At 41.3% G+C, this 27,902-nt stretch overlaps 1 protein-coding gene and 1 non-coding gene across 14 annotated transcripts; both read right to left on the bottom strand.

Annotated features, from left to right (window-relative positions):
• Positions 1-302: 302 nt before the first annotated feature.
• Positions 303-27,546, bottom strand: ep400 (E1A binding protein p400). Of its 13 annotated transcripts, none has more exons than XM_088299739.1 (54): positions 27,389-27,546; positions 25,217-26,576; positions 25,018-25,125; positions 24,833-24,914; positions 24,464-24,583; positions 22,679-22,920; positions 22,517-22,564; positions 22,122-22,424; positions 21,002-21,187; positions 20,770-20,910; positions 20,596-20,674; positions 20,491-20,522; positions 20,356-20,413; positions 20,125-20,208; positions 19,083-19,199; positions 18,577-18,767; positions 18,323-18,500; positions 18,112-18,248; positions 17,861-18,030; positions 17,523-17,697; positions 17,263-17,399; positions 16,729-16,915; positions 16,195-16,364; positions 15,926-16,107; positions 13,828-13,992; positions 13,339-13,491; positions 13,151-13,206; positions 12,756-13,045; positions 12,348-12,550; positions 12,038-12,207; positions 11,466-11,662; positions 11,239-11,350; positions 10,799-11,089; positions 10,640-10,714; positions 9,807-9,941; positions 9,683-9,727; positions 9,397-9,550; positions 8,692-8,927; positions 8,390-8,563; positions 8,264-8,311; positions 8,029-8,165; positions 7,838-7,894; positions 7,673-7,751; positions 6,736-6,894; positions 6,608-6,653; positions 6,408-6,514; positions 6,124-6,328; positions 5,159-5,289; positions 4,813-5,046; positions 4,059-4,233; positions 3,801-3,955; positions 3,208-3,369; positions 3,049-3,126; positions 303-1,310 (listed from the first exon to the last, which is right to left on the bottom strand). In XM_088299739.1, exons 2-54 carry the CDS (start codon positions 26,540-26,542, stop codon positions 1,020-1,022), a joined length of 8,973 nt encoding a protein of 2,990 aa, XP_088155865.1. In that variant the 5' UTR covers positions 26,543-26,576; positions 27,389-27,546; the 3' UTR covers positions 303-1,019. The 13 variants fall into 13 exon arrangements, with proteins under 13 accessions (XP_088155865.1, XP_088155873.1, XP_088155851.1 ...); XM_088299747.1 differs by having other exon boundaries at positions 22,517-22,561; XM_088299725.1 differs by having other exon boundaries at positions 22,517-22,920.
• LOC148344562 (small nucleolar RNA SNORA49) lies at positions 11,744-11,872 on the bottom strand. Its single transcript, XR_015847048.1, has one exon. It is a non-coding gene; the product is annotated as a small nucleolar RNA SNORA49 (small nucleolar RNA).
• Positions 27,547-27,902: the final 356 nt, after the last annotated feature.

Raw genomic sequence — 27,902 nt, 5'->3', positions numbered from 1 at the left:
GTCAGCTGGGATCGGATCCAGCACCGCCCCGCAACCTCATACAAATTAAGCGGTGGAGGATGACAGGTGATGACTCACTGCATCATTTGGAAAGCTGTTCAAGTACAAATGGAGCCCTTACATTATATAAAGACTCGCTGTACTTGCACTATGTGTTATGTCATAAATGTTCATTTTGTTACAGTTGCTTTTTACTCTAATACAGCTGAAAATACAGAGACAAATTGTTTTTTTTTTACATACTTGGCCGATTAAGATGATTATGATCTCCTGGCTACATTCAGTTTAAAAACTCACAACACTTCCTGGCACTTACAATGGATTTAATGGAAAACGAGTAATTAAAAAAAATGATGTTTGTGTATAAAAACAAAGCACTTTTATTACAATTAGGCTGAAAAAGAAAACAATGAAAACACAACTACTTTACAAGTACAAATGTTTTTTTTCACTGATATTTACATTTTCTTTGACATCAATAAAAAAGAAAAAAAAAGAAAAAAAAGGAGGATTCATGAGGAAACCCAAAGTACTAACATACATGTTTACAGTGTATTTGTTGGAATAAAAAAAAAAAAAACTGACTTACGGAACGTGCACTACTCTCAATTCAGTATCTAAACACGACAAAGGAATTTGACATGCAAAGAACTATTTAAGAATACACATATTGGACAGCTCCAAATCAAAACACCTCAAATATCCGGTAGGTTCTCTTGGTCAGGGTTCAGGCCTGACGATGACTGCGTCATGTTGGAGAGAAAGTTGAGGGGTTCATTTTTAGAAAGAGAATTTTTTTTTTTTGTAATTAAACACTTGGAATTTTGACAAAGGAACAAAGAAGTTAGAATCCCACCGGGTTGGACTTCCTGTCAAAATAAGATTTAAACACAAACAACACAAACGCGGAGTGACAGGATTCTGTATGCACGGGCGTTATGGTGGTGGGCTGCAAAAGAATACTTGAGTGCAATCCATGTGCACTGCGAGGAAACACTTTGTTTGAATTCACTTGCCCCCTAACTGCTTCCCCCACTGGGCTTTGCGGGTGGTTTGGCCCTTATGCCACCCTGGCGAGCTTGACCTTTGGTAGGCTGCTGGGACTGCATGGGCTGCGGCGCAGACGTCTCTTGCTGGGCGGGGCTGTGGGGGGGTGGTGTCTGGATCTGCGGTGAGGCAGCCGCGGTGACCACCTGCTGCTGGATCAGCTTCTGCTGAACAACTTGAGCTGTGGTGGTGCCAGCCGGAATCATCTGCACCTGGGCGGGTGCTGACGTGGTCAGTGTCACGGTTTGAGGCTGCGTTTGGATCTGAGATGGACAAGGGGAGATGCACGTTTACAAGCTGCAAGCAACACCGGCTTGTGCTTTAGCGCACGCAAACATCAGCTCTCAGACACACACTTGTTTTCTTATGTGGTTCAATCCAGGCCATATGCCTTTAAAACTCAAACACACGCACGCTAACAAACAAGCACACACACACACACTTGCGCCAACACACATTCTAACACTTGCACTCAGACATACAAACACATACGCACCCAGACACACAGTATTGCTCTAACATGCAGACTCGCTCTAACACACTCACACTCACACACACACACGCAGGCACTCGGGGGGAACAGTGGTCGCGATCAGTCGACTAATCGGATCATATGTAAATCGCCCCATAATCGCACCAGCAAGCAGATGCTTTTATATGACCAGCTGTAGCTTACAGCTAGAATTCTTTAAGGTATGTTCACATGAATAATAAAGACAAATATGACATTAAGACATTCAAGTTGTACCAGCATTCTCAGCATGTATATAAATGATGGGAGCAACTGAAATTGAAGGCGGTAATGAGGCCGTAACATTTTTAACTATAAATGTTTAGTGCATTTTATACACTATGCTGAGTTGCACTAATACTATGAAACTAGCTGTAAAAAAAAAAAATACTTGTAAATTAAATAGTTCACTCTCCTTGGGCAACAATCGTTTTTTATGTAGAAGTGAGGGAATGCACTGTGATTAAGTAAACTAAAATAAACACTTGTATGGGTTTTTGATTTTGTATTGATTTAATCTGTGCCCAAAATGTTTTATTTTGCTCCTCTCGTATGCATAATTCGATCAACACATTCAAAACGTGGTATGCATCTGGAATGGGGAAAGCAACTTTAAAGATTAGGATTTATTTAGCCCTGTAAATGAGTACATTCCAACAACCACTTTTAGCGTTATGTGTTGCCATTGAGATTTCCGAGTTCATAAACGCAACACTTGGTGAGTAATCGCGACTTGCGAGTGGCCGGGAGGTATCACATGCGCTTTTACTGTTTGATGTCTCCCACTTTGATTTATAAACTGCGATTTGGATTTTAATGAACATGATCCACAATAGACGCTACAATATGTTAGCGACCACAAGAGGACATGCATGGAGCGTTTTATTAGACCCACACCGTAGCCTGTGTATGCTACCTAAAGCTAACTTCCAGAAACAACTGTCCCTATGTCCGAAATGAAATCAGGCATCAGTTGCAACGTGCTTCCTTTTTTTAGATAGTCGTTGATCCATGCTGTGCTATGAAAGGAAGGTTTACACCGTATTTAGTCATTTTCAAACTCTGTTACTAACGTTAACATTGGCCTCACTCAATTATGCACCCACAATGCATCTGTTTTACCTCAGGGTGACTCGGATTAGCGCAAATGCGCATGTGCGTTGCAGACAGGCATACAGCCAGCGGGAGAAGCAGAAGAGCACCAAATGGGGAAATATCTGAATAAACGACGTGTCTACTATTAAAATTAATTGTCAACCATTTTGATCGTTGACGCCGTCGTGATTGCTTGACTAATCTTGGCAGCCCTAATAGGCACTCAGATTCGCTCTGACACACCACACACACGCTTACTGTAACACACATCTAAACACAGTCACTCTCACTCGCTCTAACGCGCATTCATGCTCGCTTGCTTAAACTCATGCCAGTCACACTCACTCAAACTCACTCGCTCCTCCCTAAGATGCAATGCTGAAGGAGGTGCTTACCTGTTGTGGAGATGACACAATTTGCTGAATATTAGCCACAGTGGGCGTCTGCTGCACTATTTGTGGGAGCTTTGCCACCTGATCAAAAATAATAAGTTAGACCCTTCAAAGGTGAAAACCCCCCAAAAAGTGCAAGTTGTTCACATGTTACTGAAGTACCTGGATTTGCTGCGGTCCGGTAGGTTTTTGGGTCTGGGCAATGGATGTGGTAAAGAACTGGGGCTTGATCCCAGGTTGAAGTTGGGTGGTGGTGGTGTAAGTGACCTTCTGTTGCTGCTGAGTGGGCTGGGCAGCCTGCACCGTAACCTGTTGTGTGCCAATCTAAGGAAGTTGGCATAACAAAATATATATCGATTTAATATGCAGTCTACAAATCCCCGCTCAAATGCTTTCTTATATATAAGAAAAATAAACCAAATCAATCATTTCAACTCAACAGGGGGAAAAAAACATCTTTAGAAAGGGAAGTAAAAACAAACAACTGAGAATGGGGTCGTGTGAAGACACTTAACAATGAAGGTATTCATTTCTTCAAAGTAAGTTTTATTAAAGTGTTTTATTAAACTACAATGCAATTTCCTTTTGAAAAACGTAATTAAAACACTTTTTTGAAGGTACGGGGGGCACTGCTGGATAAATTGCATCACCATTACTTTCAAGTGGAGAAAACCGACTTGTCTTGGAGCAAATAAAAATCATTAGACAAGGTACCGTGCTACCGGCAGAATCAGCGTTGCTTCCTTGATGCAGACCTTGTTTACCTTCTGCTGCACGGTGGCCTGTCCTTGTTGTGGCTGTCCCGCCTTCTGCTGGGCTGCCTGAACGGCCGCCTGCTGCTGATGTTTCTTCATCTGAAGCAGCTGCTGCACTTGCATCTGCGGGAACGACGGCGTCAGCACAGGACCACCTGGCAAAGGAGAGAAAGTTGGATTTAGAAGCTGGAGCGGGACTGATTGCTAGCGCGATGGGCTACAGTGTCCTAAGGCTTAGAAAGCATTTTGGTAACATACCCGTTTTCTGGGCCTGGCCAATAGCCACACTGATGCCAGCTACAGTGACCGGCAGTGTGGTGACCCCAGCGGATGACACCACGGCAGGTACGGAGACAACAGGAGGCTTGGTGAGAGTCATCTGAGCTGTCTGACCTGCCTGGGCCTGAATCTGACCCTGCGTGGGTACTCGGGTCTGCAACAACAGATAGAATGCGTGAGTGAGGTCATGTCTGTATGTGCGAGCGTGTTATAGATGAAGATGCTTTGTTCATGTTACATAATTAACCAAATACAGTCAATGCTTCATTACATATGTTGGAAGATAAGACAGAAAGCAACACAATATTGCGCTACCAAACCTGGACAAAAATGCCCCGAGGATCAAAGTTAATCAGGAAAGACTGGGTAACAAATCAGGGACAAACATTGGGATATCATCTGTAGAGTTTCTGTCCCATCTCCACGCTCAGTACGTTGCCAAGGCTATGAATATAAAGGACTTTGCAGGAAGACCTTGTAGCTTCCGCTTCATGCAACGCAACTGTGAATGACTGCATTCCTCTCGGTACACTTGAGAGAACTCTGATGAAAGATGTAAATGACCTTTCTATTAAATCTGGAGCAAGCATCTCTTCATGTCTTTCGAAAATGAGTAAAGTATGTATGTACACGTTGTCCATAAACAAATACAAAGAAATCCACTTTATAAACAATATACGGTTATATTGTAGGATTTATATCATATGTATGACATAGACTAAGAAACACTTACCAGTCTGGCCACCTGTAGGTTGGTCACTGTGGTGCCCGTCAATACAGATCCAGGTCTTGCCGCTGCCACGGCCGCAAGCTGAGGACTGGCTTGAGCCGCTTGTGTCGGCTGTACTTGGGCCTGCTGGGCTCCTGCAGCTTGCTGGCCCTGAGCTGCGGCTGCTGCCACTGCTGCAGCAACCTGCTGCTGCTGCTGCTGCAGCTGCAACTTATGTTTGTGCATCTTTAATAACTCCTGTCAACACAAAGCCGTGGCGTTAAATCACAAAGCCTCAACAAGAACAACTCAGCCCCAGTTTCTGTAAAAATAAATAAATAAATTAAATCAGTCTCTAGTTATGGTTTACCTGGGGTTTGCTTACGGCTTTGATCTGAGGAGACCCAGCCTGCTGCTGCTGCTGTTGAAGCTGTTGTTGCCGAAGCATTTGCAGGTGAGCCGGGGTGAGAGCCTTTCCTTGTGCAAGCTGCATACCTGTAGCTTGCCAGGGTATTTCAGCACATTGAGATCAGTGAACGAGTATCAAACACTGGAAGTTAAGGCTGTTAAATACTGTAAAAATATTTGATTAAAATCGATTAATTTCCCCAGATAATGACGATATATGCTTCTTGTTGGAGAAATATGCCCCTTTTGATGAAATATGTACTGCATGTAAACACAATCTTTTATTTATGTTTTAAATATTTAATAATTCAATGTCTTAAAATGAGCCATCAAACGTCAAAGTACGGGAGGTCGATATGTCTGTCATCAGATGCAGCATCTCCAGCTCTTCCATGTTATTTTCACATGAGTTATCGCACATATACTGGATAAAAAATATCCACAATGTAGCGATGTACTTTGTTTTGTAAATAGTCACAATATCTTTGGACGTTTTCAGCGTGATTGCCTTCCCCAAGGTTGCTCTCTTGCCATATGAAACACATTGTGAAAACAACATTCACTTATGTCTGACACTTAGAGGCTGCTTTTTAGAAGAATAGTCACAAAACTCGCTATTCTGGCACGGCTGACTGCTTTTATAAAACAGCACCTCTCGGTCTCTCAGTTTGCTTGTTTGTGGTTCATGCAAGTACAGGTCAGCAAGGACACGCTTTGAACTATGAGAGACGCTAAAAATCGATTAAAAAGAAATTAAATAAAATCCGACCATCCATTATCTGTTCATAAAATAAAATGAATAATAAAATAAAAAATAGCACTCCAAACAATAAATCTATTAACTACTCAGCCTTACTTAAGAGTAAATACAATAAAAAAATAAATGAATAAATAAAAAAAAAACCCGTACTAAATCCACTTCCTTACCTGGTGTTACTTGAGTGACAAGTGGACGTGTCTGAGCTTGGACTGGGCTCAGAGTGGTTGAAACTACAGCGGATGCGGTCACTGGCGTAACTGCTCGAACACCCTGCCCTGTAGCTATGGCAACCACTTCAGCAGGGGTAGCAGCAGCTGTAACTGCTCTTTGTTGTGCATGGACCACCTGTGCTCCGGCCGCAGGACCAGCGGGCTGGAAGAACAAAAGACACAGTGATTATTAGGACTTCTTTTGCTACAGTCAGTGTGATATTTGTGTCATCATGACTCACAGACAGGGTGCCTGGTATGACTGGAGATGCCAGACGTTTGTTGGCTTGGAAGGGACTTGGAGGCACTCCAGCCACCGTGTTCACAATTACATTGCCCCCAACAGCGGCTGTAAGAAGAAGCCAAAAGCAAAAAAAAAAAAAAAAAAAATCAACTATTGTACAGGCAAATGTGGTTTGGCGAACTACACAGGTCTACACACCAGCCTGGATGGTTGTGCCGGCTGTGGCGTTTTTGATGGCTCCAGCCTGAAAAAGTTGACAGATATGTAGATACAGCTGCATATTTTGGTTCTTACAAAAGAGGCCAACTGCGAAGGAGGAATCTCACCAGAACAGCTGCATTAGGAACGGCAGCAGCTCCAGCCACCGTGGCAGCCTGTGGGACCTGAGCCTGGGCAACTGCGGGGCTCTGGGTCTGGCTGGGTGCAGTCTGGCCTTGGGGAGCTCCAGCCTGCTGCTGCTGAGCCTTCTGCTGCTCTGCCATGGCCTACAAGCACACATTCTCACTGTATTGTATCCTGACACAGCATTGCTACACACATTTCTTTATTTACTGCAAAAAATTAGGTTAACAAGGGTCAAAACGGAATAGTAATGTATTTATATAGGTACAACCTCTGGTAGTTTGCAGCCTTAGGGTGTCAAAATATTTGAGAGATAATGGATACACTTAAATATTTTAAAAAAGTATTAAAATTGATTTCAATGACAATGTTGTAGAGTGGCACCGAATGACTATTTATACTATATAAAAATTAAATCAAGTTAATTACATGCCCTATCACCTAAATAACTTTGAATATTGGCGCTTGTAACACTTACATTATAGGGTGAGTTTGTTTGGTTAGCATGAGCATAAATATATGTTTGATCAAAAATGCCTTTGAACGCAGTCCTGTCAATACCGGTTCAGCCATTCATGCCTTTGTAGACATTCCACGCATTAAAAGCGTCGGGATTATTGTGATTGGTAGACAAGAATCGACTTATTAACTAGCAGGGTTTACGTCATCCAAATTCAGCATATTTATCCGTTAAGCAATGTAAATCATATGAGCAGACTTTTGGTCCGACACCCTCCACTGCTCAGCACTGCACAGCAAAGGCGCAAGTGACAGACATAAAAATTACGTAATGATCGCATGACACAAAGAAACAATTAAATGAATTGCAAACACTTTAATCATTGATTTTTATCAATTTGTTGATGCAGCCGCACAATATTCCCAATCATCAAAAAATGTTTTGTCATTCCTGAGAATTACCTTTTTCTCTTTGGCGATCCTCTCAGCACGTTGAGATGCCACCTGATTGGGGGGCAGAGGCTTGTCGTAGCTTATCCCACTGTATACAACAAATAAATGGTTCATAGATTTTGTGCTGTATGGTTGGATGCATAAATTACAAGACAAACACAATAGAAAGTGTACCTTTCAGCCAAAACAGAGGCATGTTTGGGATTCTTCTGGAATGGATTCATGCCAAGCCTGTAAGAGTGGATTTAATAGATTCATAAATTTAAATAAACACTGCAATGGAAAAATACGTGAAACAAAATCTCTTTCCCTCCAAGTATTTAATTATACTTCGCTTCAGTTAATTTGACTGATGCTGCACTCACAAAGGTTTGATAGGTGGGCTCCTCTTGCTCGCGATAATTTTCATGAGCTCAAAGCGGCTGTTGTAGAGCTGAATTTGAGTGGCATTGTCATCTTGCGTGTAGATCTGACAGGTCCTTAGAGGGCGGCTATTCTTAGACTAAGTGTAAAAAGACATGCATGAGACAAAGGCACATTTAGTGAACCCAATTATTCAAGAGTGACAACGAAAATTGGGGGAAGAAAAAAACATGGCACCTTGTATATGCTCTTTGTTTTCTTCTTGGGGTTTGCCTCATACATCAACTGAAAATGGTAACAGGAATTTGTTAGAAAATGACAAAAGGTAGTTTCAATAACCAGTTTAACAGAACTGAGAACTACCTTGCCCTCTTCTCTGGGAATGATGACATTTTCGTAGCGGTTACGACACTGCTTGGGAGAGCGGTAGATGCGGCTGCAGGAGTTCACCACATCACTCACCAGATCCCAGTTGGGTGTGTGAGCAGGAGACACAATCGCCAGATTCAGGGGCAGCTCGAGCAGTTGTTTCACAGCCTGTAACAAACAATTAGGCTTGCAGTTTGTATACACTTAAATTTGAGTCTGTGCCAACAAGACGCAGTCAATTCAAATGAAGCTTGCACGATACGACTCCTTACAAAAGAGGGTAGTGGAGTGAGTACCTGAAGCAGAGCCCAGTCTTCACTGATGAGCCACTCTGGGTTGTCCTGGCCAGCCTCCATGGCGGGTTTAACCAGTGAGGGCAGAGGCTTGGCGAAGGGTGCTTGCTGCTTCAGAGAAAAGTTCTTTTTCTGGTCTTTCCCTTCTCTGCGAACCTTCAGCATGCTGGCCTTTTCGAAGAGGGAGCGTGGTGGGATTACTGTTTCCCCGTGGCCCTTCTTCTTCTTCCTAGCTGCTGCTGAAAAAAAACAAGTTTGTTTGAGAAGGGATAATTAATGGCAAAAGAAGGCAACAAAATGCTGTAGGTGGTTGGGCAAATTTGTTTGATCTGGAAAGTCTATTCATGAATCAGTAGTTTCTCCTACAGTACAGTGGCTATAAAATGTCTAAATACCCTGTTCAAATGCTGTTCACAAAGCGAGACCAAGATTTATTAAAACATTTTCCACTACTAACGTGACCTTTAATGTGTGGAAATTAATGCATTTCGGCAACACTAATTAGTATTTCAAACTGTTTATGAATATTGTTTGAGAAAATTGAGAAATGTGAGCGTACAATGGTTGTAAAAAGTATTGAATTATTTATTTATTTAGAGGTGTGTGTGTTTCCCCCCTGCACCTTTAATCATATTAAATTTCCTTAATAAGTGTCTCAAACCCAGAATAAAGATGCATAGAGAGTGGCGTGGTTTCAGTGACCAGTACCTGAGGGGTCCAGTTTAAGTCTCTTGTGTTCCTTACGGATGTAGATAGGAGGGAGTTTGGCCTCAGGAATGGGGGTGGTGTCATACATCAGACACATTACGGAGTCTATGTAAATATCATTGTCATCCTGTGGTGGTGTGGGTGGAGTCCAAACCTATGTTGCAATGCAAGAAGAATAATCTTTGTAGATGTGACAAAGAGAAACCTAGGGTGGCGTGGATACCCTCTTAAACAGAGGTATCTTGATTGTGTATTAAAAAAATATATACATGTCATGATCTCTTACCGGCATGATTTCTGTGTGCCCATCCTCAGCAGTGAATACATACTCCTAGTAAAAACAAACATTTGGCAATCGTGTTAAACAGCAGATAACTGGTTGTGAATAGTAAGAGTCAATGAGCAGTCACCATGTTGTAAGCATCTTCTCTTGTGTAGGTGAAAAGCTCTTCGGCTCCTTCCATCAACTGCCGGTCCTGCTCCTCCTCCTTCAGTTTCTGCAGCTGCTGGATCTCCCAGCCTCTCTTCGAACACTCCAATCGCTCCTGAGTAAAATGTCACAAAAAAGTCACTCAGTATGTTGACAAGCACTGGGCATAATTAGATGTTTGACCCAACTATGACCGACCACCTCCTCAACACTTGCAAAATGATGCTCCTTTTAGCTGCGGGGATTTTATAACAGGGAGGTTGTCGATTGTTACTTGCTAAGGCCCGGTGTACACGAAGAGACTCTGGCTGTTTTGTCCAATCTTTCAGCTTACTGTCCATGGATGACAGATGGCAAGTAGTACTGATAGTAGGGTCCGAAACAACTAATTAATCATAAAAAATTCTCTGATTAATCGCGATTTATCAAATTTTTCAACTATAATTTTTTGCGAAGCGTTTAACAGATATTTACTTGATTAATATCTTGGAATTGATGCAAAATCACCCAATATGAAGTATATTTAATTCAAAGACTGTTCTAATAGCGTTCTTGGATTCTTGAATACAATCTAAATGGAGACATCTTTACAGGAATTTTTCTTCGAGACGTTTATCAAAACTGCCCACAAGCGCCACACTCCAGCAGTGTTGGTTTGCAAGGCCCAGGGGTAACTTGAACACTGTATTTCAGAGACTTGCTAAAAATGTACAGTTAATATGGCACAATATTCCATTATCTGTACCGCTTCTCCTCACTAGGGCCATGTGACCAACAGGCCATATGATTTTGCATTACTTTAACTGTTGTTACCTTGAGAGCAGTTTCATCATCACTGATATGAAGGTACTCCAGGTAGTTCAGAGCATATCTTTCAATCGGTGTGAGCTGTTTGAAATAATACAGAAATGAATTAAATCAAAATTGTGCTCCTCCGTTTGTTCAGCGGCAAAATGCAATAAATGAAGGTACCTGTTCCATAACTGCATTCAACTCCTCAATCTCATCAGGCTCTTCTTTAGACTGACTCGCTGACTCATCAGCCAGCACAGACTGCTGTGCTTTTATTTCCGCATCCTTGACTTTAACACCATCAGCTTCTGATGAATCCTCCAAGTTAATACTAAGGAGAGCTTGGATGTAAGGTCTAGCCACTTTTGGGGAGATGGTCTCAGAGGCTGATGGTTCCTGAGGAAGGACAACAAACTCCTCCACTTTTTCCGCTGAGCCTGCCTCCACCTCAAACAAATCCTGGATTGTTCGCTAGAATTAGACCAGAAGAGATCCATTTACCATATGCAATCTAAGGGATGAATGAATTTGTATGAATTTTGTTAAAAAACAAACAAAAAGAAAAACAGGTGAACATTTCTTCTGACACTCAAGGATAAATATGGATGAGCTGATCTTACTTGTGTGAGGAAAGCCAGAGTATAATCAGTGCCCTGTGCAGCCACCTCTCTGATTAGGTCCTTGGTTCCATTCTTCAATAATTTTTCCTCTATCGAGTTCCCACTCTCTAACCTGGGAAAAAAACATGGGGAAAACGTTGGTAAACTCCCAAATTCTTCAGCAAGTGAACATAAACAAATATATGTAAAAAAAAAAAGGAACTATTGAGTTGGCACAAAAATATCACCTGTAAATGTGTATATCCTTAGCGTGGCCTATTTTGTCACACCATTCCTGGGTGCGGGCATCCATGCTAGGATTTAGGTCTGTGTCATAGAAAATGATGGCATCTGCATCAAGCATAGTTCCAACTGAAGAGCAGCAGTGGTTTGTCAGGATGCTGCAGAAAATCTGCCTGTTCCTGTTAAAAGTCCTTATGGTCTCCTGCAAGAAGACCAAGCGTGTGAGTGGGAAAAATTTTTCTAGCAACAAACACAGCAGCAGCAGTTGGATTTTAACGATATTGATATGTGCAACAATTTTGGGCCCTGTCAGGAACATAATCCAACAGGGAGGGAATAGTGCATAATAATATATCCCCTTGAGCCAGAACTTTACACTGTCACGAGTAGGTCCTGGTGTTAGATGGGGAGGCTACAACTTCTAACAATCCACTACAGTCTCTGAAAGCATGTGATTTGCTTTCACGCCACTGTATTGTCATGACTTGTAAATTTCTATAAAAGAATATATATCTTACTGAGATGACAAAACACGTTATCAAGTGATGTATTGCCCACCACAACAATCTTTCCTTACCTGTCGCTCATCTGGAATGTAACTTTCATCGACGCGCACATACGTGAGCTGCCTATAATCGAGGAATGTCTCCAGGATATCAAGCATCTTCACCATCTGAGTGAAGATGAGGACACGGCGATTGTCTGACCTAAGCTTTTGCAGCAGAATGGCCAGAGCTTCCAGCTTGCCTTTTGACGAAGAACATATCCCCAGTTAGTATTCTTTTGAGGTTTCACCCTCTCCATGACATGCACAATAAATGTGCGATGAAGAAAAGTGAATCCCAACAGTATGTATATGTAACAGGTAGGAAGAGAAACCAACTAACCTGAATCCATCTGCATTAGCTGATGCTCCGGTGTATAGAAGTGATGCCGGGCTACCAAGTGGTGCATGGCACAAGTATAGGGAGCAAATGATTCCTGCAGCTGACAGTGGAGTAACTTCTGTCTCACAGTGTAAGGGATGGGAGGATTGGCTGCATACAATTGAGGAGGTGGCGCAACAGCGGTAGGCAACACACAAACCAGCCTGCAAGAAGACAAGGGGAGAGTTTCTTAGACTTGGATCAATAAGACAGGTAAATGCATGATTGGAAATTATTAAGTAAATCACAATTGTTATTGGTAAGGGTAAAACTACAAGCAATGGATGAATTCATAATCTGAATCAAGCTTCGAACTTGGTCATACACTTTATCAATCATGTTTTAACAGCGACATAAGACATTAAGCACCCTTTGTTAAGGCAGTTGGTAGCCTGCATTCGGTTCTCAACAGACAGCAGTGTAGATTGCAGCGCCGAGGTGGTTGCCACACTAGTGTTCTGGGCCCTGAGGCAACTCGCCCGACCCACCCACATCCATCCTCCAGCAGTCAGAGCAGAGTGACCAGGCTCTGAGCTCACAGTGCATGCCTGCAAACAGTCCGACCCATATAAAACACGGCGGCTGCAACGTCGCTCGTTTGCGTCGAAGAGAAGGCTCAGCCGCTGCTTTGCCTGCATGGTCTTTTCTTCTTTAGACTCCTGAAGTAAATTGTGACAAAGGCCATAAAATATTTAGATTCATTGCAAAACTTTTTTTCATGAATTTCATTTTTTTTCTGGCGATCTCTGAATTAATGTACATACCTGCGAAGAAGCAGTAGTGAGCTTGTTAGAAGTTGCTGTGGCATTTGTCGTCACACCTAGTCAAATATACTAAATGAGCTGAAGGACAGGTCCTTGCACTTGCAAGTCGCATACTATTGCTAATGGTTGCCGTAAAATCTGATTTACAAGACAAAATGTATGATAGGGAATGGTAATGGATGAGTCACCTTGCTGGCCTGTTGGCAGAGCTGGATGAGGTGCACTGGGTGAAGCTGAAGCATTGGAGTTAGGGACAGCTTGTGCCATCGTTTGCATAACCATAGAACCCTGGGGCCTGATGATTTGTTGCCCAGGAGCTGACACAATTTGTAGAATGTTTCCTAAAATCACGATATATTTTCAATTACAATGGATGCCGATTTAACCACATAAAAAAAAAATAAAACAATAATAATATTCGTCTGCGATTACAAAGAGGGAAACGGTGCAAACATGTTCAGGCTGAAGCAGGTGCAGTAAGTAAAATGATGTGTTTCGAATAATGGCTGACAAGCACTAAGAACATCACTTTGTGATAATTGTGCTCAAGTGTTACATTGTTAATATAATCCATGAAGGTATCTTAGCACACAACAAATAAAAACAAAAACAACAGGCCAGCACAAATTAAAAGTTTAGTAGTGATACCCGCGCATACTTAGTATTAAGAAGTATACCTTGGAGCTGCAAAGGCTGTCCAGTGGTGAGCTGGCGGAGTTGACTGGGGGATAACGTAAACTTGTTGCCTTGAAATTGCAGAGTGACAGGAGTCTCGGGCTGGGAGATACGGTTCTGATTGCCAGCTATGTTGGCCAGCTGGGCAATTTTCACTGCATCCCCACCTTTAAGAAGAAAGAATAATATATAAAAAGACAAAACATATAGACAACCTTGAGAAATGTTGGACAGAACAAAAAAAGGGTTGATTAGTGAAAAGAATGCAGCTGCAGGAGACACTTCATGAAAACGGTCCAGCCTCACTTTTACAGTTTCTGATGAAACATTTTTTTTCCCCAAAGTGGAAGAAATAAAAAATTTTAGTTAAAGCGCAGCTGCTCTACTTCGTTGTTAATGGAAAAAAGGTCGTATTTGAGTACTCAGATAAAAACAAAGTGAGTCATGCAATTTTCACAAATCATTTAGATCAAGTTTTATGCTACATATGAACATAATGCAAATAAAGGTGAACTCTGTTCTGGACGCACAAAAAAAAAAATCAGTGATGGACAGATGAAAGAGCAGACAAATCCAACCTATCTTAGTCAGACGCATAATAAAGAGCAATAAAGAATAAGGGCAAATTAAAGTTTTAAAAGATTATCCCTCTAATAAATCATGGGTAGGGGATGGGCAAGTATTATTATAATGTATAGGGTACTCGCGACATTACATACGAAGTCCCCCTCTTGTAGCCGTTTTCATATTAACAGGACCTAAATGGCATGGAAGGCTAACAGAACATTTTTCAATTATCTGTATAGTAATATGTATCCATGTCAACCTTCTCTTATATGAATTAGAATGTAATTTCTGTAAGTATATGTGTGCGCTTGCTTATAAGGTTTATATTAATGTATAGAGTTAGTGTATTGCTATCAAAATAAATGTTTATTTGCTAACTCAACCTTTGCATGGCTGACAGAGAATGTTTATCTTTTGAATTCCATCCATGTCCATTCTCTCATCTTTCCATTAAGATGATTAAAGCTTTGTGTGCACATCATATGTTTTTTTTTTTTGAAAACTCAACTTAGGTGATTTGACTTTCTCCATAAAGCAATTGCTTGCACAGACTTATTTTACACATTTGCCCGTTTTCATCAAAAGAGAAAAGTAGAATGTTGGTATTATGCAGTTTATTAATAAGGTCCATTTTTCCTGCGGAATGCAGTGCAGGCAACATAGCGATTTTACCAGTGTGCATTATAAAGTGCACTCCATCATCTGTGCTCTACTCCTTTGTATTTTAATATATGTCAAGTCAAGTCAAGTCAATTTTATTTGTATAGCCCTTAATCACAGACAGTCTCAAAGGGCTTTACATAGCCACAATCGACATCCCCGATCTTAACCCCCAGGAGGGCAAGGAAAAACTCACAAAACCTCATTAGGGGAAAAGTGAGAAACCTTGAGAAGGGACCACAGATGGGGGAATCCCCCTTCCAGGATGACCAGGCTGCAATGGATGCCAACTGGGCAACATTTACTATATTTTGGTGTTTTTCTTCTTTAGGGTTGTATTTTATTATTTTCATCTTTAATCCATTTAAGATTTTCCAACTGCATAGTGCCAAGCTTAACAGTTGAACCTATGTTATATGCTATCTTGTACTTTAATTTATTTTTAACAAAGACAAAACCTCAGTGAGTTGTCAGTTTTATTTTTGCACTTGAGTTACTTTATTATAAATGAATCCTAAATTTAGAGTTAGTTGCTTTGTGATTTATTTCTGACTTAAATTATCTATTGCAGAATGACCGCTATGCCTTTCATCAGAAATGAACTAAAAGACTCTTTAAAATTGTTTGTCATTGGTTTAATAAAAACGTTAAATATCAAAAGTATTAGTGCTATCGATTAGTTGGTATAAATGAGTACTCATACTGGTATATAGATAGGGGTGAAAAATATTGTCTTAAAAAAAAAGAAAAAAAAGAACTTGATAATTTGACAGTATTCTACCAAAAAATATTCAAAATCAGCACTTGCTTCAAAGAATAATTATGGATAGAGAGTGTTTGTGAACAGTACTTCTTGTTTATATTATATTTTACCTTGAGTTGCTGTGGTAGCAGCGGTGGTAAGGGGGGATTTTCCCCTCATCTGGGCTGTGTTGGATGCGGAAACAGAGTTGGTCGCGGCAGATGAGCTTGTCTGAGGATTTTGTCCTCCCACATTTGTAATGGCAACACACCGCCCTTCTGGCTTTGTCCCATATTGCACTGGCTGGAACAATCTAATTAGGAAAGACATTTCAACATCATGATGTGACAAATCTTGTTGCAATACTTGCATTAGATATTAAAAAAGAATCCTTTCAAACCTCATTGGTTTTATTGGGCATGGTTTAGGACGTGGTGGTGGTTCGGGACCACTGTAGATCTCCTCGATAAGCTGTTGTGTGACTTTTAGTTTGGGTATTGCTTCTTCAGTCTGATACCGAGTCAGCCGATTCTCATTACTGATCAAATCAAACAGGGACAGGTTTGTATCCTAAAAGAATAAAGTCAAGGACAAGAGAAGAAACAAATAAGTATGAGTGTCAAATAGGGTAATATTGTATGGAATATCTGATATTCAATATTGTGATTTTAAGTATTCATTAAGTACTGCACTGTAAAAATAGGGAACAGCAAAAATACCCCCACTGTTACTACTACAAAGACCAGTGTATCAATTTTGTGATGAAAATTAAGAGGATTTGAAAAGTGATATAAGCAGTATTACAAAAGATTATGGGTGACGTACATATGAATAAACTGATGGCATGAATGGACCTTTAATCTGCCTTACTAATGAGAAAAGCCAGGGGAAAGTGTTATAGGAGAATGCGAGTACAAATAGGAAAATTGTATACTTTGCTGGAGTCTTTCTGCATTGCTTCCAAAATGAGTGATGGGCTATTATATGGCAGAGGAGCGCAGAAGTAGGAGCTGCTCATCTCTCGAGGCAGAACCAAATCAGGGTGGTTACACACACGCTGCAACTGCATCAAGACCTGAAGCACGCTGACAAAATGACCCGTCTTCAGGGCCTCCTGGGATCTAGAAACAATCAAATAATGGACACCTTTATTGAGCAACATACATTCCTGTAGTTTGCAGCTGCCGAAGTCTAAAATCCAATTAATAAGTGATGATAAAGGGAATTTATGGTGTACAATGTAGGGAATAAAAATCATCATAAGTCCTATACTTGGGAGGGATAATAAACGACTGCAATTTAACTTTGCCAAGGACCCGCTTTTGCTGTTTTTAACAGTTGTTCTGAGTTAAAGTTTTTTTTAATGCCTTCTGCTATTGCAGCGCTGAAAATGTACTGAAAAACCACATGAAATGTGATGTGTGAGTTGTACTTGGTATTTTTGGGGTTCAACAGTAGAAAAGCTCACCCAGGTTGAGTAAGGATATCCTCATAGAGGCTCTTCTGTCTGCTGGAGAGGCGGCACTTCAGAATGTGCTCATACTTTTTTGGCAACTGCTTTTCTACTTCCCTTTTGGAGCGTCTCAGGATAAAAGGCTGAATCATCTAGCGGTAAAATGAATGGGATTTTATGTTATGCACTTTTATAGGCTCGCTCAAAAAATCCATTACATTAATGCAGAACTGATTTACTGGTTGTTGAGTTATTATCTGTATTAGTATACCAACCCTGTGCAGGCGAATGACAAGTTTGTGACAGTAGTCTTGATTCTGGTCAGTTCCTGCCTTAACAGGGAAGTCAGAGTAGGGCCTGGTGATTCCTGGCATGAGGAAGTGGATCATCGTCCATAGCTCCTTTAGAGTATTCTGGAGTGGGGTACTGATGAGGAGGATCCGCTGCTCACTGTGAAATTCATCAAATAAAATACAAAAAAAAGAAAAAAAAAGCACACATAGTAGTGACAACACTGTGCCTCAGGAAATCAGTCAATCGATTCAAGTAATTGTGAAAGAAAGCCAAAACCCCAAAAAGATATCTGAAAAATAATGCTGATCACTAAGTTCACCTGCGAAGAGCAAATATGGTTTCCCAATGTTTTTCAGTCATATTTTTGATGAGCTGCACCTCATCCAGAACCAGGTGTCTCCATTTTTGCCTCAGAAAATGGCTGCGGCCCTTCATCATCAGCTTGTACGATGTTACACATACATGGAAGCTGTTTGGTTCCCGCCACCGCTAGAGATCAGATTAGACCAGATGATGCGAAATTTCTTGATAAAGTGAACATATTGTTTTCATTACCACAAAAACACCAACCGTTCTCTGGAATTTACGCTCCCTCTCGGTTCCCAAATACAAAAGGATTTTAAGGCCAGGACACCAGCGCTTGAACTCTACTTCCCAGTTGAGCAATTTACATGTCCTAACAATAATGAGGTGGGGTCCCCAAACACCTGATGGAAAAAAGAGAATGACATTTTTAGACACATGTCCTGAAACCAAGCAAATAATACCAATCTAAGCATACCCTCTTGGCCAGCTAAGTGAGCCATGTAAGCAACAGTTTGCACAGTTTTGCCAAGGCCCGTCTCATCAGCGAGGATAGCATTGAGGTGCTTCTTGTATAGGTTTGCCAGCCACTCAACACCGACTTGTTGATATTCTCGCAGTGAGCCATGTAGTAAAAATGGTGCAGGACTATGAGTCTGGTAAAATAAAACAATTACATCAACAACCAAAAATAAGTCAAACGATTCATTTGCGTGTCTCTCTGGGTCTTACTGAGGAAGTGGTCTTGAAGGTACCCTTCGGCAGAAGGAGTTCAGTTGCAGCAGCCACTTCAGATATGTCTCTGGCAGGTTTCCCCTCAGAATTGCAAGAAGAGGCCTTGTCTGGACTACGAAACTGGTCCACAATAAGCAGAGAGTCTATGAGCACTGCCTCGGGTGGACTGCTCGCAGGACACGTTATAACTGAAAATTAATTACAGAGAAATCTAATTTAGGAGAAAAGGACAAATACAACTGCACACAATTGTTGGTACACTTGGTTAGGTAAAGAATAACTCACAATGGTGAATGAAATACCTTTAAACTGTATCAAGAACAGAATTACAACCCCCCATGAAAAAAAAAGAAGAAACATGTCCACGTTAAAAATGTAAAAATAATCAAATTCTCACCCTTTAAAAAGATACTCTCCCATAAGCCGTCAGTTGCCAAGTTATTTCAGTGACCATTGTGATTTTTATTTTGAAAACCAAAGAAAACAAAAAATTTTGAACACACAGGAACCTTCAGTCTCTTCATCATCCTGGTTACTTTGAGGACTTGGCTGAGGCCACTCAAAGCCATCAGCGTAGGCACCGGCATATTGCTTCCTCAAAGCCTCCAGAGGCAACTCAGCTAAAAGCAAATCAAAAAAAGAATTAGAGCAAGAAACATACAACTGTGATATACAATGGCACCTTGACTCATAAGTTTAATTCATTTCTTGACCATGCTCTCAACTCAAATCACCTCCACTGAAGTGAATGGAAATACCAATAATGTGGTCCATCCCACCCAGAAAAAGGATAAATATTTCTTTGATGGGGTTTGGTAGTAAAATTGTACTGTACAGTAAATATATGTAAAAGATAATAAAATCAAAATAGAGGGTAAAGAAATTTGGTTTTATTAAATGTGGGTTAAGACAATTCTAAATTGTCCCGAGGTGTGATTTTGTGAGTGAATGTTCGTCTTTGAGTGCCCTGCGATTGTTGGCAACCAATTGAGGTCGTACCCCGTCAACAGACTGAAGACATATGGGATAGGCTCCAGCAAGCCCGCAACCCTTGTGAGGAGAAGGGACTTGGATAATTAGATGGCTGTGCGGATAAATGTAATTGTGCCATAAGTAACACAGGAAAGTGCACAGGCACACTGTAATACTGTAGTGTGACGTGATTTTAAGTGAAGCGACGTAGGGTGATTTGGAGCCCTCTCGCATACAGTTCAGTCAAAAAGGGACGTTTCTCTTTGGCGGGGGTTGCAGAATCCCGTAACTTTGTTATGTGCATCAGCTTTCAGTTCATCAGTTTCTGAACAGCATGCTGCACTTCTGCGCTCGATGGAACAGAACTCTGTTTATCGGCACTGAAAAGCAGAGTGCATTCGAAGAAACAAAAACAACGACCACAACCCTTTCCAGGGCTTCCAAATTGCACAAGACTTGCACTATTTCAACTTCTTGGGAGCCATAGTGAGGGCTAACTTAACGCAAATAAAGATACCTGAAACACATGACAAATGCTGCAAAGTCTGGTCAAAAAGGCATAGAGGGTAATACCATCTTTGGCAAGCTCAACCAACTCTGCTTTGTAATTGGCTTCTCCCTCCATATATTCTTGTTCCTCAATTGTGCTCTCTTCATCTAGAACACAAAAAACAGCCACTCAAGAAGTTTACACTAGGATTTTTGCACTTCATAGGACAAGGTGAATGGAGCAAGTTTTTAATTGAAAAAAAACCCAAAACAAAACAAAACAAAAAAATAACTTGAATTAGATTTAAAACATACCAGCTTCAACACTCAAAGGCATATTTGATTTTCTTTTTCGACACACAGTGTGAAGCTCCTAAAAGAGAAAAGAGACAGACAACATGTAAAATGTGATTTTATACTTGCAAATTTGCATTCATGAAGAGAACATACCTCTTCATCAGCTGTCTCTCCAAAAGAATGACCTGGTACAATAACAGTTTAAAATTGAATAATGTTTATAACTCTTAGGGAAAAAATTAAATGAGTAAGCCATACCTTTGACTGATGCATTCTGTAAGTTAAGCGCTCTAATTCTCTTTTCATTAATTTCAAAGTGAAGTTTAATTTCCACAACCTGTCAAAAAGTGATAGATTTACATTTTTTAAATTGGATCTCATAATGAATGCTAGCATTTCAATTGTTATACATTACAATTTCAGGAAGCATACCTGCTCAATGTTAGACCAAAAGAATTCCACCTCTCTGGCAATTGTGCTGGCAATATGGCGAAGATGAAGTTCCCTTTCTTTCTTTGACCTCTCTTCACTTTTTATCTGCTCTTGATGGTAACGTGCACATGTTCGAGCCAGCTGAAAGAAGGTCGGAGGACAATTTCACTTTATATATCAAATTCTGGAGACGCAAGACTTTTTAACATTTCACTCATTCTATTCAATGTACCTTCTTTGCCGCAGCCTCTTTCCATCTCCTCTCCTGGACAAAGTCGGCTGCCATCCACTGCATCTCCTCCAGCAGGTAGTCCCAGTGGGACTTTGGACGAGAGGCCTCCACAACTTTTGGGAGCCGACTGGCTGACCACTGGCCATCCTTTCTAAGCTCTGAGATGCGTTGATGCACTTGATTCTCCTAAGGACATTACACATGGAAAAAAAAAAGATTCAACTCATACACCGTAGTGTTGCCTCATTATTCGCGGGTGATACACTCCAAGCACCCCACCAATAGAATTACTTTCTGCGAAGTATAGGTTTGACTTTAATTATTTTGTTTTATTTGTTTTCAATTTGTATTTTTATTTTGGGGGGTGTTTATGCCTGTAAGGCAAGTACTGCAATACGGTCTGTCTAGATGTGTAGCAGCACTGTTTGTGTTCAGATATGCATTGCTTCAAGGGTAACAACAAAGCCACACTGTTGCCCATGTACATATGGAGTGAGTTTCCCATTTATGGTAGAATTTAGGCAGCTATTTAATTGCTTTAAACACACGTGTAATTCTCGGTTTTATTTTTAGACTGAAAGTAACGTTCAGCTGAAAGTGACATAGAAAAAGCCTCTTTCTTGAAAAAAAATGTATGACTTATATCTGCCAAACTGTTGCTTATTGTGTTATTAATTGAGTCAAGTGCCACCATACAGCACTCATGTCAATTTTGCACTTCAACACCAAAACAAACCTGGCTGATTGACAGCTCTTATCTCAAGACACCACTGTAAGTGAAACGGAATGAATAATGAAATGAATTTAAAAAAAAAAAACATCACTTCACTGTCTCAGATATTGAATTATTGCCATTTTATGTTATATTCCTCTGCACTGTGTGCAGGTTCATTTAAGTTGTTTTGATGTCCTTGAGCACACAATTGGCAGCCTGCATTTCTGCCTCACATTTCTTTCATGTAACCATTACTGCCGCTGAAACAATGCAAATTTCCCCGTTGGGGGACTAATAAAGGTTATTATAATCTAATCTAAATAATCATCACAAATGAAAGGACCTAATTACTTGTAACCAAAAAACTAACAAATGTACGTAATGATTGATTATTCTGAAACTTACCAGTTTAGCTTGCTCAACTTGTTTATCTTGGGAAGACTCCTGCAACGACGACTGCATGGTCGCACTTTGACCAAAGCCGCTCGTTTTAATTCCAGATACACCATTGGTTCCTGTCAGTTTGGACTGGGTGCTTGGGTTTGTATTGGCAGCAAGTGGGCGCAGAGGACTTGTTGGTTGAGGGGTCGGAACACAGTTAGAAGTAGGTATAGGAGTAGACGACATGGAGCCGAGGGATATTGAGTTGGTCATAATCCTTTGAATGGGTTGAGCGGACTCTGTACCAGGACGACCAAGAGTCACCGTCTATGCGGAAAGAAACAAAACTTAAGATGATATCACAATTTAAATAAAAACACAAATGCAAATTGTATACATATGTCATTAGGGAGACTGACCGCTTGCCCTGACTGTAGCATTGCCTGGTTTTGCTGTTGCTGCTGCTGCTGGGGAGGCAACGGAATATGAAGACCTGATTGCATCTGCTGTTGGAGCTGGGCTTGAAGTTGTGTGTGGGGATTTACTGATGCTATGATTGGGCCACCTGCCTGCACTTTCACCTGCGATTGGAGCTGACCCACAGGCTGGACTGTACTCTCCACAATCTGAGCCTGCTGGGACAGTGTCACTGGCAGGCCAGTCATTGGGAGGGCCCCTGGTGGCAACCTGCCTGGCAGCTGAGGGGGTGGCGTATGTAGGCTAGCTGCATTCTGCACTGGAGGTCCTTTAGATGGGTCATACTGTTGTTGGTTCTGCTTCTGTCCTGCAATCTGGACCACTTGAGGTGTAGGCGGCATCCCGCCTAGACACATAAAAAACAAATTATAGGACTAACAAGGGGTGATGTAAAAAAAAAAAAAAAAAAGCTTGTATTTACATCTAGTGCCCTGTAATGTCTTCTGGTCTGGCTAGAATAGTAAGGCTTTTAATTGAATACAGGTGTATGGTAGCTTTCCCTGATTAATCGAAGCTAATGGTAAATTAAATAATAGTTGAGTGTTTTTAATTGGAGCTCCTGAGAACAGTGCCAAATGAAATAGATGAACTTGATTGAACAGAAGTACACTACTTCCTGATGATCATAGCATAAACTAATACGGCAGAATGATTACAGAAGAAATGAAATTAATGTGGTCATCTACATGTCTCTCAAACAAAACATTACATAGGTTAATGCAAAATTAAAACATTGCATTTCATGTTGAATGTGGTTAAAATGTCAAAAACTATAGATGCATTGAGAGTTTTTGAAAGAGTAAAGATGTTTAAAAGGAAACGAAAATGGGGAAAAAACACCAACAGAAAGACAGCGAAAGGAAAAGGGAACATTAAAAATACAAAGCAGACACACAAAAACGGCATGTTTCACATACATGCATGAAAGCTATGACATTCTAGCAATATTCAAGGCATCGGAATGCCTCAAAGCAGCAAAGCACAGAGGTGAGCGAAAGGACAAACATTGGGTTTTGCAGACAACAGGCCTGAGCGGAGCTGTGCAATCTAAAGCAGCGCCTGCCTTACCTCCCTGCACGTCACACCACCAACACCTGGCCCTGACACACCCACACCATCACAATCGCAAAAACCAGTGCGGTGAGCACAACTCCTCCATATGATTCCCCTCCTACTTAGACTGAGGGAAAGAAGCCAAGTCAGAACAAAATGCTATGAAATAACATGAAGGGAAATCAACTCAATGTGACCATGAGATACATAAAGACACTGAAAGAGGTATAGGAATAATGACTCAGAAACCTTGTTGATGACGCATGGACAACTGGAACGTGAAAGACTTGCACAAGAAATGTCAATGGGGAACCAAAAGACAGTGTGAAAACAAATGGAGTCATTTAATGAGAAAACCCACAAGAAAGTGAGCTCATTTCACAGGGTTCCCACTTTTTTGATCCAACTGTAGTTTAACAAAAAAAAAAAAAAATTTAAATTAAAATAAAATCCATCATCACATGACAGTCAGTCAAGAAGATAAGACGAATAAAAAGAAACAAATAAATGGATAACGAAGCATGGCCAAAAACACAACGAAAGGAAAATGGTAAGACAAGGCATCTTCCCAGTGTGTGACGACTATTCTTCACAGTTGGAAAATCTTCTTCCCATTTCATCCTGACAGAAAGACAGTGTTGGTAGAACTAAGCCTGAATTCCTGAGGAAGGACTGCTGAGAAATCCAGCATCTGAAGATCGGTTGCTTGATGCTGCTTGGAGTTTATTTGTCAGAGGTGGATGTTTTGGCTCAGATACTTATATCTTCTTCATGTGAAGAAAGGGAAGCATCCAACTGCATAAGAAGAAAGGAGGGCCTCGTTGTAGCACTCCTACCTTGCACAGTTGGCATAAGCTGTTGGAGTGGCACGCCAGGCGATCCTAAAGGAGCTACACCAGGATGCTGGAATATCAACCCATGGCGACCAACGTCAATCCGGGATCTTTTAGCCTGATCTGGGATTTAAAACACACAATACCCTCATAACGGGAAAGAAAGTACTCTGCACAGGGCAATGACCTTCGGAAGACCTCACAGGCCACCTCGCCTTCCTCGAAGAAAATACTTCAACATAGAGCGCAAGTAGACGACGCCATAAATCTAAAAGCAGAAGCAATTAAAGGGAGAAAAGAAAAAGAACAAAAAAACAAAGCAAACGGGGGGGGGGGGAGGCAACAGACAGGAGTTTTCGATCCTCGCCCTACCTGCTTGCACCATAGCCTGTTGCCTCTTGAAGGCATCCATGTCAGCGGGGTTGGCAAGTGCGCCAGCTGGCCCTTGGAGTCCCTGTCCCACAAGAAATTCAAGGGAGATGTCCTCATTAGCTATGGATAAGCCACTGCAGATAGACTTTCACACAAGGATTGCATCTTGCATCGTATTGTATTACCTGAAATTGCTGCGGGGCAGAGAAAGCTGCAGATACATTGGGAGGAAGCTGTGTTGCTATGGCAACAGGCGTCACTGCTTGACCATCTTTTCCTGTGACAACTTTCACCTGAGAGAAGCAAAAGTTTTAAAGAAGCACTATTCAAAGCACGAGTTTAGTGTTTCGTTGAAAACGTACTAAATTCTGGCTAACGCAATACCTCATCATTGATGACTTTAGACTGTTCTTCCTCTTCCTCCTCCTCTTCCAGGTCTAAGTCATTCTGTCTTAAGTAAGTATACAAGGGAACACAAGGCTTCTTTTTGAAAGCCAGGTAGTCCATCATATTTCCTTGGAGATGCTGAAGAAAGAAGAGTTCTATAAGGTATTCTTTGAACACCTCCTTTAGACTGCCCATCTTCTTGGCACGGTGCTCTAAGCATTGCTTGCGTAGCTGGGCAATCTCTGGAGTAGAAGGTGCAATCTCCTCTAACTTCTTGGGAATCTGTTTTTTAACAGTGCCTACTGCAGTGTTGGTGGCTGCAAGAGGATTGTTGGTATTTACAAGGGATGGGCTGGTAAGGGAGGGACTGGAGGGAGGGATGGTAGAAGGTATACTAAAAGACCCCATGGATGTGGATCCAACGGCAGCAACGACACCCTGTGGAGTCTTGTCAAATATCACAGGGCGTGCGAGCTGACCTTGTATGATGCTGCTGATCTGCGGAGGTAGGTTAGAAGTGGTAATGTGTCCAGGGCTGCCCAAAGTGGAGAGAGCAGTACTGGTTGTCACAGGACTTTGAGGTCCATGATGGTGAATGGTGCCTCCAGTCTGGGAGTGAGGCTGAGAAAGACGACGTTCCCTGACAGAACCTGGTACCCCTGGAGAGGACAGTTGAATTTGTCCAGGTGTCCCGGGTGAAATCTGGGCCAACCCCGTGCCATCCTGGTATAGAAAATGACCACTTCCCGATGGACTGCCTAAACTGATTTGCCGCACTAACATGCCCGCCTCAACAAACCGCGTCGGACTCTGTCCGCACACACCAAGAGTAGCGGCGGGGGCTCCAGGCCTTGTGACGCCTTGCAATGAGACTGGGCTATGCTGAGTGGGACTTTGCGGCTGCATGGGTTGAGGTAAAGGAGATGTGACCTGGATGTAGGAAGATGGAGCATGCTCAAGCCTCCATTGCTGTGTTGCATGCTGGAAGCCGGGGGATGCTGGATTTTGCAGGGGAAGCGGGGTTAGGGTGATCTGCTGGTTGCCAGTCACCATTTGTCCCACATTTTGCAATGTTATGTTCATATTCTGACCAGTGACTGGGCTGCGACTCATGATTATCTGATAATTGGGAGATTGAGGAGCTGATGGACTGGCAGCAGAAGAAAATGTGGTCACGGGTGACTGAGGGTGAGTAACTGTAGTTTGTTGCTGTGAAGCTGCCATGGTCGCTTGCTGCTGATGATCCTCAACTTCTGAGCCACTAACAGACTTGGATCTCTGGAGTTGTCGTTGAATGTTCTGCGACCCACTTCCATGGTGCATTGCGTGATACACTTACACTATTAACCTCAATAATCTGTGGAGAAGGGTGGGGGCAAAAAAATTAAACGTTTAATAATAAATAATTGTTCTTCTAGTCTAAATATCTGATCATATTTACAACAATTTATCTTTTAAAATCTTAATTATGTGCTCAACATTATAAATGCTTAAAAGCTTTCGTGTAACTGGAATGTTGTGCTGTATGTTATCACCAGCATTAATCCAACGGACGGTATTACACTTAATAACCACATTTGATTTATGTCCCAGTTAAAGTAGAGGTAACGTGAAATGTAGTTTTATGAAAAGGTAAAAAACTGATGGCCTCAATAAATCCACGTATATCGTAGGTCTCGGAATCTTAGTTAATAGCCATATATTTACATAGACAATGCATGAAATAGTGTACAGTGATTTTTGTTTAATTGCAAGAGCCAACAACGCATTTAAATTTGTATTGTCGGACTCAGACTTGACACAATAATGACTTTAGGAAACAAACAATTACACTATTGGAGTGTTTCGGTCGCTCTTCTGTCAAAATAACGATATCGCTTAGGGGCGTAACGTTAGCGCTAGCAACCCGGTGTGCACTATATGCAAGGGTCCTCTGTTTATAGACACGCATGCTTGCCAACATCGATAGTAATGATTTAATGACAGCACACATACAATTTGAATGATATGTGGCCAGATTTGCTACGAGGCTGTTTGTGCTATTTAAGCCTATACAGTAACCTTCGCTACGGTACGCGTGCTAGCAAACGCTATGAGTGTTAGCTTGTTATTGCTAGAAGGCCAACATTTACGAATAATATATTAATCTGTGCATACTGTATTACTTACATGGTGCGGCTCTTCTTTCGTCGTTCAATGTTATCTACGTCATTTTACAACAACAGAAATGTAGCAACAAATGTTATACGGCGAACATGAACGTTACAATATTGCTAACGGATATTCAATGTTTGAAGCTAATTTCATTGAGCAACATGGCGACCACAGTGACCTATGGCTTAACCCGGTTGTAGTCCTGTTTTACAGGAAGTTGAGGACGAGCATAACAGTTACGATTGTTGTTCCGTAAAAATAATTCGTCTTTATACACATATACATACAATCATCGTCTTTGCCATCATATTCGCATGGCATTCGTTGATATTTATCCTTATGGAAAATTAAGAATAAACACTAGCTCGGTAATTATGCCATCAATACGTATTTTGATAAAATGGCATGGAACGCAAGTAACCGTGGAAAAAAACCCCGTTCTTTGCCTCAATACATAAATCTTAATAGAGTATGAGTGCCTACGTTACAAGCATTAATAACTCGCTTTTGCAAAACAGTCACACCATTT

This window comes from Idiotropiscis lumnitzeri, chromosome 1 (genome assembly GCF_059441095.1).
Source record: "Idiotropiscis lumnitzeri isolate Australia: NSW breed Sydney's pygmy pipehorse chromosome 1, RoL_Ilum_1.0, whole genome shotgun sequence".
Lineage (NCBI taxonomy): Eukaryota > Metazoa > Chordata > Actinopteri > Syngnathiformes > Syngnathidae > Idiotropiscis > Idiotropiscis lumnitzeri.
This window is presented reverse-complemented; position numbering and strand designations above follow the sequence as displayed.

Coding starts and splice junctions, on each gene's coding strand:
- ep400 (XM_088299725.1), bottom strand. CDS start 26,542: ATGCACCATGGAAGTGGGTCGCAGAACATTCAACGACAACTCCAGAGA. Junction 19,200..20,124: donor GGTTGAGCTTGCCAAAGATG/GTATTACCCTCT, acceptor ATTTGCTTTTAG/CTGAGTTGCCTCTGGAGGCT. Junction 8,166..8,263: donor AAACAAAGAGCATATACAAG/GTGCCATGTTTT, acceptor TTTTACACTTAG/TCTAAGAATAGCCGCCCTCT.